The sequence below is a fragment of the Drosophila erecta genome, unplaced genomic scaffold (genome assembly GCF_003286155.1).
Source record: "Drosophila erecta strain 14021-0224.00,06,07 unplaced genomic scaffold, DereRS2 tig00000000-arrow-pilon, whole genome shotgun sequence".
Classification (NCBI taxonomy): Eukaryota; Metazoa; Arthropoda; class Insecta; order Diptera; family Drosophilidae; genus Drosophila; species Drosophila erecta.
This window is the reverse complement of record NW_020825194.1, coordinates 1,686,985-1,702,470: the sequence shown is the minus strand read 5'-3', so window position 1 is coordinate 1,702,470 and position 15,486 is coordinate 1,686,985. Positions and strand designations below refer to the sequence as shown.

The 15,486-nt window shown below is 45.3% G+C and overlaps 2 protein-coding genes across 6 annotated transcripts in view; one reads left to right on the top strand and one right to left on the bottom strand.

The window, feature by feature from the left end:
• LOC6555224 (tropomodulin) overlaps positions 1 to 15,486 on the top strand; it is a 50,597-nt gene that overhangs the window by 26,286 nt on the left and 8,825 nt on the right. The window contains exon 1 of one of the 5 annotated variants that reach the window (XR_003407616.1): positions 8,322 to 8,679. The exons of the other annotated variants lie outside the window; for them this stretch is intronic. The gene's annotated coding sequence lies outside the window, so the exon portion shown is untranslated. Of the gene's footprint in view, positions 1 to 8,321; positions 8,680 to 15,486 lie in introns of those variants that run through there. 5 annotated transcript variants of the gene reach the window in all.
• Positions 1,404 to 5,345, bottom strand: LOC26526643. Its single transcript, XM_026976062.1, has 2 exons — positions 5,100 to 5,345; positions 1,404 to 2,219 (listed from the first exon to the last, which is right to left on the bottom strand). The coding sequence occupies exon 2, from the start codon at positions 2,012 to 2,014 to the stop codon at positions 1,871 to 1,873; it is 144 nt and encodes a 47-aa protein (XP_026831863.1). The 5' UTR covers positions 2,015 to 2,219; positions 5,100 to 5,345; the 3' UTR covers positions 1,404 to 1,870.

The following is a 15,486-nucleotide window of genomic DNA, read 5'->3' as shown; positions in this document are numbered from 1 at the left end:
CGATTAATACATTTTGATTCTCCTTCGATATGAATGTGTGTGTGTGTGTGTGTGTGTGTATGTGTGCGTGTGGCGAGTTTGGGCCAAATTTCTATTTAAATTTTCAGCGAAGCCCTCGAAAAACTCTTGGCAAACTTGGCCCACATCCGCTTAGAGAGCTCGGAGCGTTTGATGAAACTTTAATTTCCATTTGGACACACTGACAGCAATCAAGTTAAACTGCCCCGGCAAGAGTTAAATTCCCGACCACGCCCCCGCGCGGCACACGCCCCTTTGCGGGCCCATTGTAAAGTTTCAATGCCCGCTTCCCCGTTCCCCCCGCTTCCAAACGGGGTCAAGTGTGTGTATGCCCCTCGAGGACTCAAGTGCTCAGGCTCCAAAGAAAACAATAAAACGCGCTGCGGCGTGCCAAAAGGAAAAACAACCGAAAAATATGAGAAATATGTATAGAAAGAAAAGCAGCCATTGAACAAAACGCAGCCCAAAAGGCTGAAACACAGCCGCCTCGAGTGTGGCAAGAAATCGATAAAAAAAAAAATACAAAAAGCGAAAAATGAAAAATGAAAAATGAAAAAGAAAACAAGGAGCAAAAGTGCGCCCGACACTTTTCAATTGTTGGGAAATTAAAACGCCCCATTTAAAGCGTAATCTCTGGACGGCCAGTGAAAATTGAAAATGAAAATGGAAATGAAAACCTCTCGGTGTCACATTCAATACATTACTTTAACAACAGCATGTGCATTAATTTTAAAATAGCATAAAAAAGAGGAGCATAATGAAAGACAAACAACGAGGTGGCAGCAAAGTGTTCAATAAAAAAATGCAAAAAATTATGAAATTAATTTCTGCTTTTCATGCGCTTTCTCTAGCGGTGGCCACTACTCTGAATTCTTTAGCTCCTGCTGCTGCAGATTTTCCAGTGGTTTTCCCCTGCCATTTCCCGTGGCGACTTGCCGCTGCGGAAAACTTTCCTTATGCACGCAGAGGGAAAAAGACGACAATGTGAGTTGCACGGGCATATTAAAAATTCGCAGTAACGCGACAATGCGCCTCAGAAATATTTTTAAAGATGTTCAAACTCTCTATTAAATTCGGAATGGCACTGCATACTGTTTATTATCTTCTGAAACAGACATCAAATTCGCTGCAGCTGATAACTGTGATATGCTGTGATAACACCCATTTAGCACATGGTGTCTGTCACTTTAATGCTTTTCTCGCTGTGTATCCATGTGTCTCAGCGGTGGTCGTGTGTAGTGGTGTGTGGCGCGTATTGTGCACTCCCAAGACTACCGTTACTAATTAGCGCGCAACCTAGTTTAACAGTTCTTCGAGGGTTTATCTTCCGCCCGCGGTGATCCCCCTGATCTGCCCGCACCACCCCCTTTTCGCCGCCCATTGCCACTGGATTTCCCCTGGCTTTCCCGCCTACTCCCTGCGCTTTTTCCCACTTTTCTCACTCAACCGAGAGTTGAACCTAGTTGAGTTCCTTTTCGCATTAAATGGAAACCGCCGCGAGTTGACTTGTGGCCTTTGCTTTTGTAGCGTCTTCATTTTCCTGCCTCCCCCCTCCCTCCTCCCACCGAGGCTGCACCGGAAGAAAAGACGATATCTTGGACCTAACAGGTGTTGTGATTAATCCAGTTAACTCCTACTTGTAATGAAGCTCTGCCTATGTCGTTGTAAACCCGAATACTGGGTTGATGGCCGATACAGTCTCTAGACAAGTACGCCTAATGAGCCATATTTTGCTCAGACATATTTGATAGCTTTATATTTCCGTTGGTTACTTCATCAGCGCGATTTCTCGTTCTCACTCCCTGTGCCCTTTGGGGGCTCTGTGGGCGGAGCCTGCCTCTAGAGCTCCCCTCTAGACAAATATAATTTCATTGCGCTCCGCTTTGTGGGGCGACGGCTGGCGTTGGAAGGCGTAAACGTTGACGATTAACTGCGCCATGAAAATGAAGCAAAATAAAACGATTAGAACTAAATACAGGAAGATATCGCGCAGCATCGCTGGGGATGGGGCTCTTCACTCGGGCAGAGGCCACAGCTCCAGACTCCGGCTGACTCCAGATGTCATGGCTCCTCGGCTGAGTTTCCCGCTGTTGCTTTTCCGGCTGCCCCGCTTCTCATAGTCTCATTACGCTCGTGCGAATGGGAAATGGGAAATGGGCAACGGGAGTTGGTGGTGGTGGAGTCGGATTATGTGGAACCAGCTGCAATGAAAAGCGGAAGGGGAAATCGTGAGTGAAAAGCAGATGGAAGTAACGGCCAGATTATTCATATACCTCCATCACGCACGTCTGGCAAAAGAGAAAAAATACAGAACCAGCTAAGGAAACCCAGTAGATAGAAACGTATCACGAATGAGTGACAGATTCAAATTAGTTGGCTACAGATACCCTTCTTATTTGCAACAGATATATGCTTAACTTCCCTATGCTCGTGATGAGCTGTAGCTGTCCAGGAAATATAGCTGGAAATTATGTAGCGCATTCAGGGGAGTGATTTATCAAACTTATGGCAACAGGGTTACGCAAAGTCTGGGAAAAGGATAAAGAAAGTGCGGCGCACAAAGGATTATCTCTGGACAAGGAGCAGTCCGTTGCCTGGTCTCAGGCTTTCTTTTGCCCCAGCTGCCTTGTGGCAACATGGAAAGTTGCGTCCCCGCATTTTCCCACCCGCGACTTTGCGACACAGGGAACAGCACTCAGATTACGCATACGCCGCGTGGGCCGTGGAAGGGATAAGGCCGAGGGAGAACGGAAGACAGATTCAAGGATGCGTTGCACAATTGCATTTCTTGTTGCCAGATGCCACTGATGTTTTTTGCCCCCCCTTGCTGCGCATTTGTACTCGGCATGTTGCCCAATATGCTGGCAAAAAGAAAGGAAAGGGCTCATAGCTCGCAGTACGTGGCATGGAAATTAAACAAATTAAATTTCAACTGAGCCGCCACAAAGGGCATTAGATTTCCAGATTTAAATGGCAAGTGGCAAGTGGGAAGTGGGAAGTGGCAAAGGCGAGGTTTCCACATGAGCAACATGTGCTCGAAATGCATGCCACTCGACCCGACCCATCACGCCCCTTGACCTGCCCCTCGGAATGCCCCTTTGAAGGCCCGCCCTCTGCATTCTCAACTTCCACTCGAATCCACTCGAAACGCTCTCAATTAGTGGGGAAATAATTTAAGGCAAATTGCATTTCAGCTGCGAAAAAGGCTCAGAAACTGCGAATAAAACTAAAAACTGGGAAATAATTGAAGTATTTCAATCCGATTAGCCCTGTTTAAAAATGTATTTGTTGATTCAGATATGATTAGGAGAACGTTTTAATTTAAATACGTGGAATCCACCGCAAAAGCGAATGCCGCAGCTTTGAAGTGCGATCCATTTTGCGAAGTGCACTTACTTCCTACTCATTCAAAAAAGGGCATGCGGTCATGAGCTTTTGAACTGAAATGCAAACGGCAAACTGCAAACTGCAAACTGCGAGCTGCGAGCTGCCAAATGCAATCATCAGGCATCCGACGACCTGGAACGGACATCGCAGCTGGAATCCCAATCCTTTGCCGCCCCAAAAGTCCTGGGGTCTCTTTCAATTAAACGCTTATCGCGTTCGAGGCAGTCGCTGAATAAGTTTTAACCCTCGACCCCTGGAGTTCTCCGCCCCATGCCCCATGTCCCATGTCCTGCGTTTGTCCAAAAGAAGAAGAACCATTTTGAAAAGGACGCTGCCACATTCCGTGGCTCGCACATCATTAGGCCGACTTTCGAAGGGGGCGGAGTGGCGGCGGGGCGGGCACTTGAAACAAAGCGAAGCGCATCAAAGATTATGAAACTCATTAAAAAAGTTTCGGCGGGGCAACAAATCTAGCAAGCTGAGGAATGTGACGCAGCTGCCACGGCCCGCTTTCTGCCATAACTTAAGGTCAGGGGGAAGAGGGGAAGAAAAGGGAAGAGAGGGGGGAGTAAATGGCCACTGGGATTTGTTTTTCCCTAAGCTGTTTATTTTTAGCCCACAGTCCAGTCTCGGGAAAATGAGGGAAATAGCAAAGTGAAAAGCACACACTTAGTTCGGCAGCACAGCAAAACAAGTAAAGGCGATTTTATTAGACTGAAGAACTTGTAAGTCATCTTATTTCATTTTCAATTCGTTTTAATTTCACTCTCAAGCGGAATCATCCGCAAAACTTTATTTATTTCCCTGCGGTCACATGCCATTAAACTTGCCTAACAGCACTATTATTTCAGTAGTAAATAAAACGAAACGACTACGTGATACCCCCTAATGAACGGGTCCCCGGGGAAGGAACAACTTGCAGCCTGTTGCGTGGAGCGGAAAAGTGTGGCTCCTCCCGGATTTTCGAGTGCTTCATAAATTAGACGTCAAAGCCGAAGGATCAAACACCCATGGCAACTTGGCAGCACGCACACGTGTGTCTCTGCCCCAGTGTGTGTGTGTGTGTGTGTGGAAAAGGGTCAAAGGTTGTCAAAGGAGCTGGGGGCAGGCAGGAATTTGTGCCGCTGGCGAAAGTTTTGCGGCGCCTGGCAAACTTATTAAAGAGTTCGAAGCCAAACAAATTGGCAAGGCGAAAAAGGGAAAACTTGCCGAGCCATTGCGGCCATTAATTTTCACTGGCGGCGCACACGAAATGCAAATGAAACTTGGCACAGGAATGCTGAATGTTGGCAGTCAGTCAGTTGGCGAGTCAAGAGGGGGCCACAAAAGTCAATGAAGTGTTAAATGTCCTGCGGTGTTTCGGTGTTATCCTTATGTTGCCACACACACACACGCACACGCACACGCACACACACACACGCGTGTCCAATTTCCGCGGCTTCCATTTGCATTTCTGCGTGCCTGGCGTCCATAAGAGCCCACAGCTGAGTAAAAAGTTCGCAGTCATATAATTAAAGCAACAATGCCAGACAAGCCCGCGGCATAAATCACTAGCAGTTGCCTGGGCAGCTTCATTCATGTGTCTTCCGAGCGGGATTCCGATTCCATTCATGGCCAAATACTCCGAGCTCACGCACTTTTATGAGCAACATTATGTCCCTGCGTCCGCCGGAAAAAAAGGATATACACGTTACCAATTTATGCTGAGCCGCTCGTAAACTGGCCAAAAAGGCAAGAACTCCACTAACGAGCCAAGGCGTAAACGCTTTTCCCTTGGTTTCTTTTCATAACACTTCGCTGGCCATTCGCTTTGCCTTTCGGTTGAACGCGGCGTATGCGTGATATTTCGTCGATTTGCGCCTCGCCTTCGCTTCTTTTATTCAAAAAGTCGCGGCCAAAAGTCGCGTTGTTTTCAGTTCGACGTTGCTGACGCGACTCGGGCGTTCCGGCGATGGAAGCCGCTTCTTATAGCTGTTCGTGGCTCCGGCTCCGGCTCCGGCTTCGTCCTTCGTCCTGCGTCGGAAAACCTCACCAGTTGAGCCTCGCTTCGGCTGGCCACTCGGCTCGGGGCTCGTCCCTTCGGACGGAAATGGTTGTTCAGCAAATGCAAAGAGTTCTCAGTCAACAGGCCGAAAAACAAGGAACAAGTGGGCAACGGCTACTAGCTACTGGCACATCCTGGCACATCCTTGTGGAATCGCTGCCCATCGAAATGGCACCGCCAAATTGCTTGCTGCAATCCAAAGAGCGCAACTCAACGCGTTTCTTGCTAGAAAACATTCAGGTGGCTTGGGAAAACCTTAAATTACCTACGAATGCCGTTCAGCAAACCCCATTTGTTTCAATCTAATCGCTTACATCATATCGATCTGCGGGAAATGGAAGGCCTACCGCAACTTGCGCCCAAATTTTCTCCTGTTTGCAACGCCTTTCGCCCTGTCATGTTTATATTTCCAGCCGCATCATAAGGCAAACATTTTAATTTGCCATGGCCTGTAGTGCCACGCCCCGCAAACACACGCCGCCCACACACAAATATTGACACTCAACTAAGCCGGCAGGCAAACGCTGACCAAAACCAACGTTGGCACCCCTATATCTTTTTGCAGATCCTCCGCTGATGACGCCAATCATGTTCATGTTCCCTGGGCGGCCAGGGGCGTGGACGGAAGGGGGTTTCCCTGCCGTCAGTTGGCGTGACAAGCAAGACTTTAGACTTACAGGATGCCGTGAAAGAGGAGGGGAGGGGGTGGGAGGGGTTGGTGAGCAGACATCGGCACAGTTTGTTATTATTTAAATCAGGAAGTCGACGAAATTTCCTGTGCCAGTGGGGCATGGCCAACAAATTGGCAGCTGACTTCCGCAGCCGAGTCAATTAAATTTTCCCTTTAAGTGATTTCTGTCGCCATCAAATGTCGCAGCCTCCTTCGTCCCCTTTTCCAGATTTCCCGCCGGGCTTCCCTTCCCCTCCATTTCCCTACACCCCCTCTAATGAGAAATCGATGTGTTGTAATTTGTTCAAATCCAATTTCGGCGCACGGCCGTGGCGGTAACCGTAGTCCGTAGTCCGTAGTCGGTAGTCCGGAGTTCGGAGTCCGGAGTCCGGACAAAGCACCTGGCCCCCAATCGTCACGATATCCTGCGAGAACACTGAAAAAAACAAGCAGACATAATCGTACGTGTGATTGGAATAGCAAAGTTAGATTTAGATTGCAGCATCTATGCAAAAATGTAGAGCACAATGAAGTACAGACCCATTTTTAAACTAGTTTTTACTAGTGTATTTTCTCAGTGCACGCTGAGGACCGTTTTAATGAGTTTTTATTGCGCTTCAGGTGCTTTGATTGCTGCGATTTTTAACTTGATTTACGCGAGTTTAGTGAGCGGGCGCGAGGGGCCCTCCACTATTGATTTTTCAATTAAGCCGGACCCCCCACCCCCCGATCAAAAGTACCCCACCCCCCCGCGCCCCAACCCACCGTACTCCCCCATGCATTTTGCATGTTTTTCGCGTGTTGCCAGCGTTTGTTTTGTGAGAAAGCCGCCGAGGAAGGACTGTCTTTTGTGGCAAGTTTTATGCGCCGCATCCTGTGCACAAACGGCAGGGGCAGGGGCGGGGCAGGGAGCAGGGGCGTAATGTAGGGGGTTCCACTGTACTCGCGTTGTAGCGCAATTTATGCGGTAATTGCTTTTTTAAGCGCTTCGCATTTATCTTTTCGACACAAGTGAAATGAGTTTCTGCCTCCTTTGCGTGCCTTTTGTCGATTTGCCACACCAGCAGCAACAACAACAACGACAAGGATATCAGCAACAACAACTAGCGGCTGAAGCCTCCTGTCACAAAGCCAGCGAAAGCCAAAAAAAGAATGCTCAACTACTTACAATGGCATTTTTATGACGTCTTCTATTTGTCTGCGCATCACGTTCTGCCCCACTGCCACGCCCCCTGACCCCTGCACTGCGCGAAAAAATGTGACAGCCTGCTGAACTCCTTTTAAAAAAATCCTTCAGTGGATTCAGGCAAGGTTTTCAGCTCATAAGCAGCTTTAGGCAATCTTATAATCGAATTTAATTATTTGTCCTGCATTTTATTCAGCATACTTGTTGTTATACTTTCAAATAGGCAAACAATTCTTTACTGTGTAGTTAACCCACTAAGGCCCCCTTGACAAGTATGCAGCATCTTCTGTTATTGTTGTATATGGAAATGCCGCGAAAGTTTTCCCGCGCCCTTTGACCCCTCCGCCGTCCCCTTCGCCCATCACCCTAATTAATTTAACGCAATTCGCTCAAAAATTACACAAAGTTGATAAAACGAAACGGGAATGAAAATGATATGCAGGGCGGAAAATGGCGCATCTGGATTCTTGGGACCAGCCGCATGATTTATGGCATGCATTTGGTTAATTTTAATTTTATGTGCTGCCCATAAAAATTACCCGCATGGAAATTTGTCATTTTAGACTTCAACAAAATCGGGTTTTCGGAGCTCGCAGGTTGCGGGCGAAGCAGTTTATGATGTGCAATAACAACCATTATTCGCTTTACCTGTATTTAAAGTATTTTATGTTAAATTGGCTAGATTTGAAAAGTGTTTATAATTTTTGAATTTCCAGTTGCCCTCAAAGTTTGGCCGCTCCTCTGCAGCAGCTGCTCTCAAACTGTAAACTACAGATCGGTTAATTCTCTCTTCTCTCTTTTACTTAAAAAATATGTAACGAATTTACTTGTTAAACAGTACAGATCAGCATATGTTCTCAGACAGATCGAATCAAACACTGACTTACTAAGTTTTTAATCACAGTTGAATTATTTTGTTTTATAATTTACAAGTAAAAGGCACTTTTCGGAATACGGTCATACTGCTGAGCTCGAATTCGAACTGTGCGTCGAGTAGGACCGTATAGCGGTAACAGTGAAATCCCAACCTCCCCAATTCGCCAGTTATTTCTCGTGTTATCCCAACGGTCACACTTCGATGTTCTCACCTTAGTGCCATTCCAATTTTGTATTTTAATAAACTAGTTGCAATTAAACAATTGCGCTGGCTGCAAATTGTTTGTGCGAACCGAGCGAAAAGAATATTTCCAAAAACCACGCGGGTTTCTGTCAACAATAGTGGTTTCAAACGGTTTTTCGTGTGTCACGCCCAAAAATCAACGGCGAAAAATTCTAGTGCGTGTCAAAAAACCAAATACAGTGCAATAACAACAACAAAGGGCAGCTAACGGTGAACCGAACGCGCAAACAAAAAGCCACACCAACAACATGGAGGTTAGTAGTGTAGCAATTGTTGCTGCCGCTCAAGTGTCTGAATTGCTTTTCATTGAGTTGTTATTTTTTTTTATATGTGGGGTGTTTGCCTTGAATGATTTCATTTCATTAATTTAATTTTTGTTTGCTTCGAGTTTTCTCTCCCTCTCTCTCTCGCTTGCCGATTACGTCAGTTTTGGCTCTCTTTCGAGTTCGTTCTGGAGTTTGCGCTCTCTTCTCTCTCTCTTCTCCGGCACTCAACTTCAATCCCTTTTCCCTCCCTGCGCCTACTTATTGATTCCCCGTCCCATTAATGAATTCATAAATTTAATAGCTCTTATTATGTCATCGCTTTCTTTTTTGTAGCTCTTGTTTTGTGTCTCGATTTCGGCATATTTAGCATTTTTATATAATTCGAGCTGAATTCCCTTATCGCGCTGAAACAGCTGTTTTATATTCGTTTACCGCTATGTCGAGCTCTTATCTTCCGCATCGAATTACTCATTTCCCAGCCATGACGCTATAGATATCGAGCTTCCACCGCTCCAGATTGTAAATCCTCCGCAACTGGTGACAGATTATGTGGGTCCTACTAGCCAAGACTTTAATCTCCACTATATTATGATTATTATAATTATACACAGAAGATAATGGACACAGTTTCGATGGGCAGTGGTCGCCTTATGAATTTGTGATTTCCCTAATTGAGTTTCCCCTCGAAATGCGTGGGATAATCCCGGCTCTTTACTGCCCCCAATTAAACCGGGCCCCAACCCTTTGAGCCCTTCTACCTTCCTGCAGCTAGGAACTATATAAACCGGAAGAAAATCCGAGGGGGCGTCAAAGTCGCATTTAACATCGCTGAGCTGAGTAATTAATCGCCTTCTGGCGTTTAGTCCGCGTGGACCAATGGACAGCCATGAAAAGCTTTTTTGCTTTTTTCCCATCCACGGAATAGGGGCACAAGTACAAAAACAAAAACAAAAACAAAACGGCAATGTCGGCCAACATAAAATTGCTCATTTCCGTCGTTTAATTGACGCCAAACACATGAAAATTGACGAAAGACAAAACCATCAGTAGCCGCAAAGCAAAAAAAGATTAAACTTGTTTGTCCACCGAGAAATCCACAACAAAGTGCTTACGTACTATCTACAGTGCGTTTCGGCACTGTAAAAAGGGCGAGGGTCACTTGAATAGTGAAACCAGGCAAAAATGAAATGGGATGTCTTATAAATGGGTGTTTTTATTGCACATTATGGACTCTAAAACTTAATTATACTCTGGCATGTGCAATAAATGACATATATCGTAGGAAACTTTCATTGACATTGAATGTAACACTAACAACACTTAGTGAAACACTAACAATGACAACCTTATTATAAAGAAAACAACTCAGTTCAACTTTTGTTGATATATTCAGCCGCTTATCACAACCTTATTATAAAGGAAACATATCAGTTGTTGATATATTCAGCCGCTTACCAAATAATAATTTATATTTACAAGTGGTGTGGCAATCAAGAAACTTACTGTATGCTTATAAATAGCAAACTGAAAGATGATACATTAAACACATGACAGCATAAAATCTTAGTGCTTTGCTAATATTCAGAACTTCTAACCTATTCGGCGTATTAAACCAATCGCAATCGAACTGCTCAGTTCATTTAGCACCTCACTGTTCCTATATACATATGTATATATATATGTATATAGATATATTTCTTGTTTTATATATAAAAGTGGTCGGCGAAAGTTGATAATATCTTCGGCTAATGCCGTGACACGATTAAAGCTCCTAAAAATATCCAGCCTGAAGTGTCAGACAAAGTTTTCGGAAAAGTTGTTGCCCACTTAGATTTCGGTTGTTAACAAGGGGAAAAACAAGCTTGTGGGTTTTCCGCTGGCTTAAAAGTTCTGCCAGTTCCGAGGAAGTGGAGGTGGAAGTGGAAGTGCAGCTGCCAAGAGACCACCGGCCCACTTTTATTACCGCGCATTCGCAGTCGCATTTTCATAAATTTCCACTTACTCATCTGAGACAGGATGTCTGTAGTCCGGAGTCGGGAAAACGGAGTCCGGAGTCCGGAGTCTGGAGTCTGGGAGCCGCAGTCCCTCGGATCTGCAACCTTATAACACGCTCCGTTAACCGTTTCTGGCTTGGATGGGCATTACTTCATCATTCGGGCTGGAAGTTTGCATAATTTTCATTTATTACCGCAACCGCTTTTTTATATTTTATGCGCCCTTGTGTGCGAGTATCTCTCCAATCTGCCATCAAAGTATATGTATATTATGATTCCCTGGGAAGTGACTGACAAGGCAACGACCTGCCCACCACCACCACCACTCCAATTTATCTTACAAATTTAATCTCTTCACATAATTTTCTCTGCGTGGCTTTCGTGTAATTACCCCCGGCCTGTCTCCTCGATGTTGTCCTGTCCTGTATTGTTACTTGTCTTCTGGGAAAGTTTTCAGCTGCCATTTTATCTGCTCACAATAAACATAAATCTGACATTGCCTCTTTTGTTTACGGCCAAAGTTTCCCCTTTCACTTAATAATGCATTTTGTTCTCTCGCTTTTTAATTGCAGGTGAGTTCGATTCGGCAGGCAGATGTTTTATAATATCTGTATGTTTTACAATGTGTGGTAAAGTATGTGGGCTTAAGATCTCTTCTACAATTCGTGGAGATTCTTCCATATCGTAGGCCAATATGCATCAAAAATAAGTTAAATGTAAGCGTAAGCTTCAATAGATTACTTCAGGCCATATTAGGACCATCACGCCATAACAAATAAATCAAAATGTGAGAGATCCATGCACAACTTACCATGATTAATTTCAAACCCAAGCAGCTCACTGCTGATTTATGAATAGTTAATCTCTGGCATGTGTGGGAATTTCGTGTCTTACGTAAGGCCATACATTTCATCAGCAATTTTAATTTGGCAGTTTTCATTACATGCTGACTAACTGACTTGGTTTCCTTTTCTATGCATACAAAAGCCTGCATTCCACGCCCACTTAAATGTGGAATTTGCAGCGGTGGCGTTTTTAATCGCCCAGAAATCGCGTGCTTTCTGGCGACAAAGATGGTTGCATGCGATTGTTGCCACACTTTGTGGCTTTCCGTTTTTCTGATCCGGAAAATTTCCTCACGGTGGAAATTCTGATTCAGGGGTCAGCGTACTCGCTGCACTTGCAACTGATTGTTTAAACAATTCCCAGGTGTGTGAGTGTGTAAACAAAAGATGACTATGCTTAGATGCACATACATGCATACACCCAAAGTCAAAGACCCGACAGAAAGAGCGAGAAAGGGAACATGTACATGAATTTTAAATTAATTTACATAGATCTTAATTTGAGTGCCACTTAACTTTCACTGGCTGACACTCACGACAGTTTGTCGCATTACCCAGCCCAGAAATTACCCCCAAAGTGGGAGGGGTTCCCTATTACTTACAACATTCCCGGGCGAAAACATTTGCCGAAACGTGACCCAGAGCAAAGGCACTTTTAAATTCAGAGTCAAATGTAAACTACATAAATTTGCGTACTGTTCGGGGGATTGTGGGGACTCAGGACTGAGGACCATAATTTATTATGATTTTCTGCTGGCTGGCTGGCTGGCTGGCTGGCTGACTGACTGGCTACTCGGCCATCTTATTGATGACTGGGCTCAGTCTCCAACTGAGAATGCGACGCACGTTTCTCATTTTGTCCAAATGCGTCTGCTGCTCAAATTTCACTTTTCCCCCCTGCAACTTTTAGCGACATCTGTGCATTATGTGCGGATTCAATTCGATTCAGATCGGGAAAGTTGCCTGCACTGCAGCCAAGTTTCCGAGTTTCCATGTTTTCCATGGCCGTGCCAACTGTCAGTTTCTGCCAGCACCCTGGTGATTCCTTGCTCTACGCCCCTCTTAACCGCTTTGATATCGGAGATTTCTGGTTGCAACGATGCGGCAGAGACCGAGGTCTATACCCTGCACTTTGAGGGAACGAGGGTAGCTCGGCGATGCTGCTGCGCAAAGAAATTCCTGAAAAGAAAGTTACCATACCAAGTACTATGTTTAGATTGAGACACTAGAAGTTGAACCCTATTTTACAGAACGGCACCTTTAGAGTACCCCCCATTCGGATCCCGACTAACTTAACTAACTTGAGTTCACTTGTTTCAAGCGCATTGAGACGGAACTATCGACGTCTCAGTTTTCAGCAGTTGAAACGCCCGACTGCAGCCAGAACCAGAATGTGTATGTAGATGTAGCTATAGCCCGACCAGAAGCGGATTCCCTATCGCACTGACCAACTGGGTCTCAACTTTCAGGAGGGAGGTCGACCTCCTGGTCTGCGCCAAACCCTCCTACTCCTCACAAGCAGGAGAAGCTGCTGTTGGCATGCAAATTGCATAAAATATGGCCATATAAAAAGCATATTCGTGTTCACTGAATATGCAATTGACTGGCTCTGGGGATTGGCTTAGACGCAAAAACTTCTTTTCCATCTTACCAGGCTGCCAAAGTTGCCGGGCATATTTCAGCTTTGCGCTGGCACTTTTGGGAGGACCAGGAAAATGCAATAAAGCATTTCACCCCGCAGGAAAAAACGTTTGGGAATACATTTATGGGGTTTACAAAGCGGACAATATATCGATGGCTAAGGAAATGCATTGTGATGGCGCAGGGGAAAAAGGTAGAAAAATGCGTCCCTCAGTTTGGAATACTTACAAGAAATCTGTTCCTCGTCAAAGTCACAATAAGCTGCAAAATGAGATCGAAACGCAAGTAGCGCAATAAATGCCTTGAGATACAAAAATGCTACAAACTTTACTGTTTTCCCCTGCTGCAAGTGGCAGATACGCATTTTCACTCGACACTCGACGCTCATTTTCGTTTGGACGCATCTTTTCACCTTCGGTTTCTGGTTTTCCACGCGACTAATTGTCGGATTCGGATGGCCATAAAAGCGAGCCTGGTCGCAAATGTAATTAACGTTTCTTGCACGAAATTTCCTGCTGCTGGCTCCTCCTCCGAACTGCGAACTGCAATTTCCCTGGCCGTTTCCTCGCTTCCTACGCGAATTTCCACCATTTCGAGTTGGTCATTAGCCGGTCCATTTTACTTTTTGTTACTTTTGTACCTGCTTTCGTGGGACGTGTGCGCGTCCAACTTTTCGTGCACTTCTGTTTGAATTTCCACAGTTTTCCGCTCCGCGGGCAATGTGTAATTTTCGATGTAAACGTGACCACTGCCGTTTGTCGCTTCTGCAAAACTGTATTTCGCTGTTGTTTGCCGCTTAATTAAATCGCCTAAGCACCTTGACCGATTTCGCATTCGGTGACCACGACCGCCCATCCGTCAGATACAAGATACATTTGTGCAAATCACCGAAAAACATGTTTCCCATTTCGCCCCGCTGCTCACGGGCTTCGTTTTGTGGGTCACACATGGTCGGGAGGATTTGCTGTGGCCTTAAGCCGGATTTACTCCTGTTTCGATTCGGTTTCGGGTTCTAGCTGTACTTTATTGGCAATCTAGCATTTGTATCTATTTCGGCATGAGCTAGAAGGAGGTACTTGTAACCAGCAATTAAACATACTACATAACAATCAAGGTTTGCTTATTTACTATATACAAGTTATGAGAAAATATTCTTTTGGAGCAACAAATGCTCAAGGCTATCAGAGGCTGCTTTTGACAGAACCCTAATACCATTTTCAAAGCTGCGCAGCTGCATTCCATTAAATAAAGCCTTTCATTCAACCGTATCTTCCGACAAGTACCAGCTTTGAAATTGCATAAAATGGGATGACAGAGGGCTGGAGGCGGTGGGCGGTGGGCGGAGAACCTGGAGAGGAGCTCTCCAAGTGAGTTGGTTTATTTGGAACTAACGTTCCACAGGCCCGTTGCAATTAATGAGCCTGCCACTCCATTTAACTGGGAACTCGAGACTCACAGTTTATGCGCATCGCAACTTCTAATTGGCTCTCGGAACTCAAAACTGTGACAGACGCACGCAAGTTAACAGTTTTTAATGCTTAATGTGTCGACGACGAGTATCTGGCAGATACATTTCGGCTTGCCGTCTAGTTTACCGTGCGGATTTGCATGGTGGGCTGGATATTGGTATCGAGAACAGGTATCTTTTGAGGTACTCTATTTTAACGGGAAACATTATACCAGGTAACAGCTCTGCACCACATTTAGTGTTACCTCTATTATACTTCGTCATTTAGAAAGACATTATTTGGGACCGACTTGAAGGTTTGCCGTGAACAGTGACCCTGAAATATCGAAACTATAAGCACCCAGTCATAAACTCACCGAGAGCTATGAGGATTGTTCGACTGGATCATAACTTGTACTTGAGCTAAGAGTACTCCCCACTCGACTAGCTAAGATATGTGCTTAATTTCTTGTTTTGGCCCGAATTTATTTGCTTGGCTCTCCAGCGTTTCGGAGTGTCTCCGGAGTGCCGTGAACTCAATTATTTTTGCAATTACTTTTTATGATTCCACAGTTTACAGTTGGTCCACCTCCAGAGGCGTACTTCTCGATTGGATTGGCATCGAGTGGAGAGGAGTGGAGTCACTGGGGGAGTTGGTTCTCTGTCCCCAATTGAAATGTCAACAATTGGCTGCAACTTGAGGCGTTAGAAGCTGACATAATCGCCCCCGCTGTAGAGACCACAACGAGGAGCACCACTCGGAAGTGGGTCAGTGGCTGGCATTTAGCATTTAGCATTTAGCCGTAGTCATCAGATGGTCGAATAATATCTGGGAGCGTCATCTTGGCCATTTGTTTGTTTGGGTTTG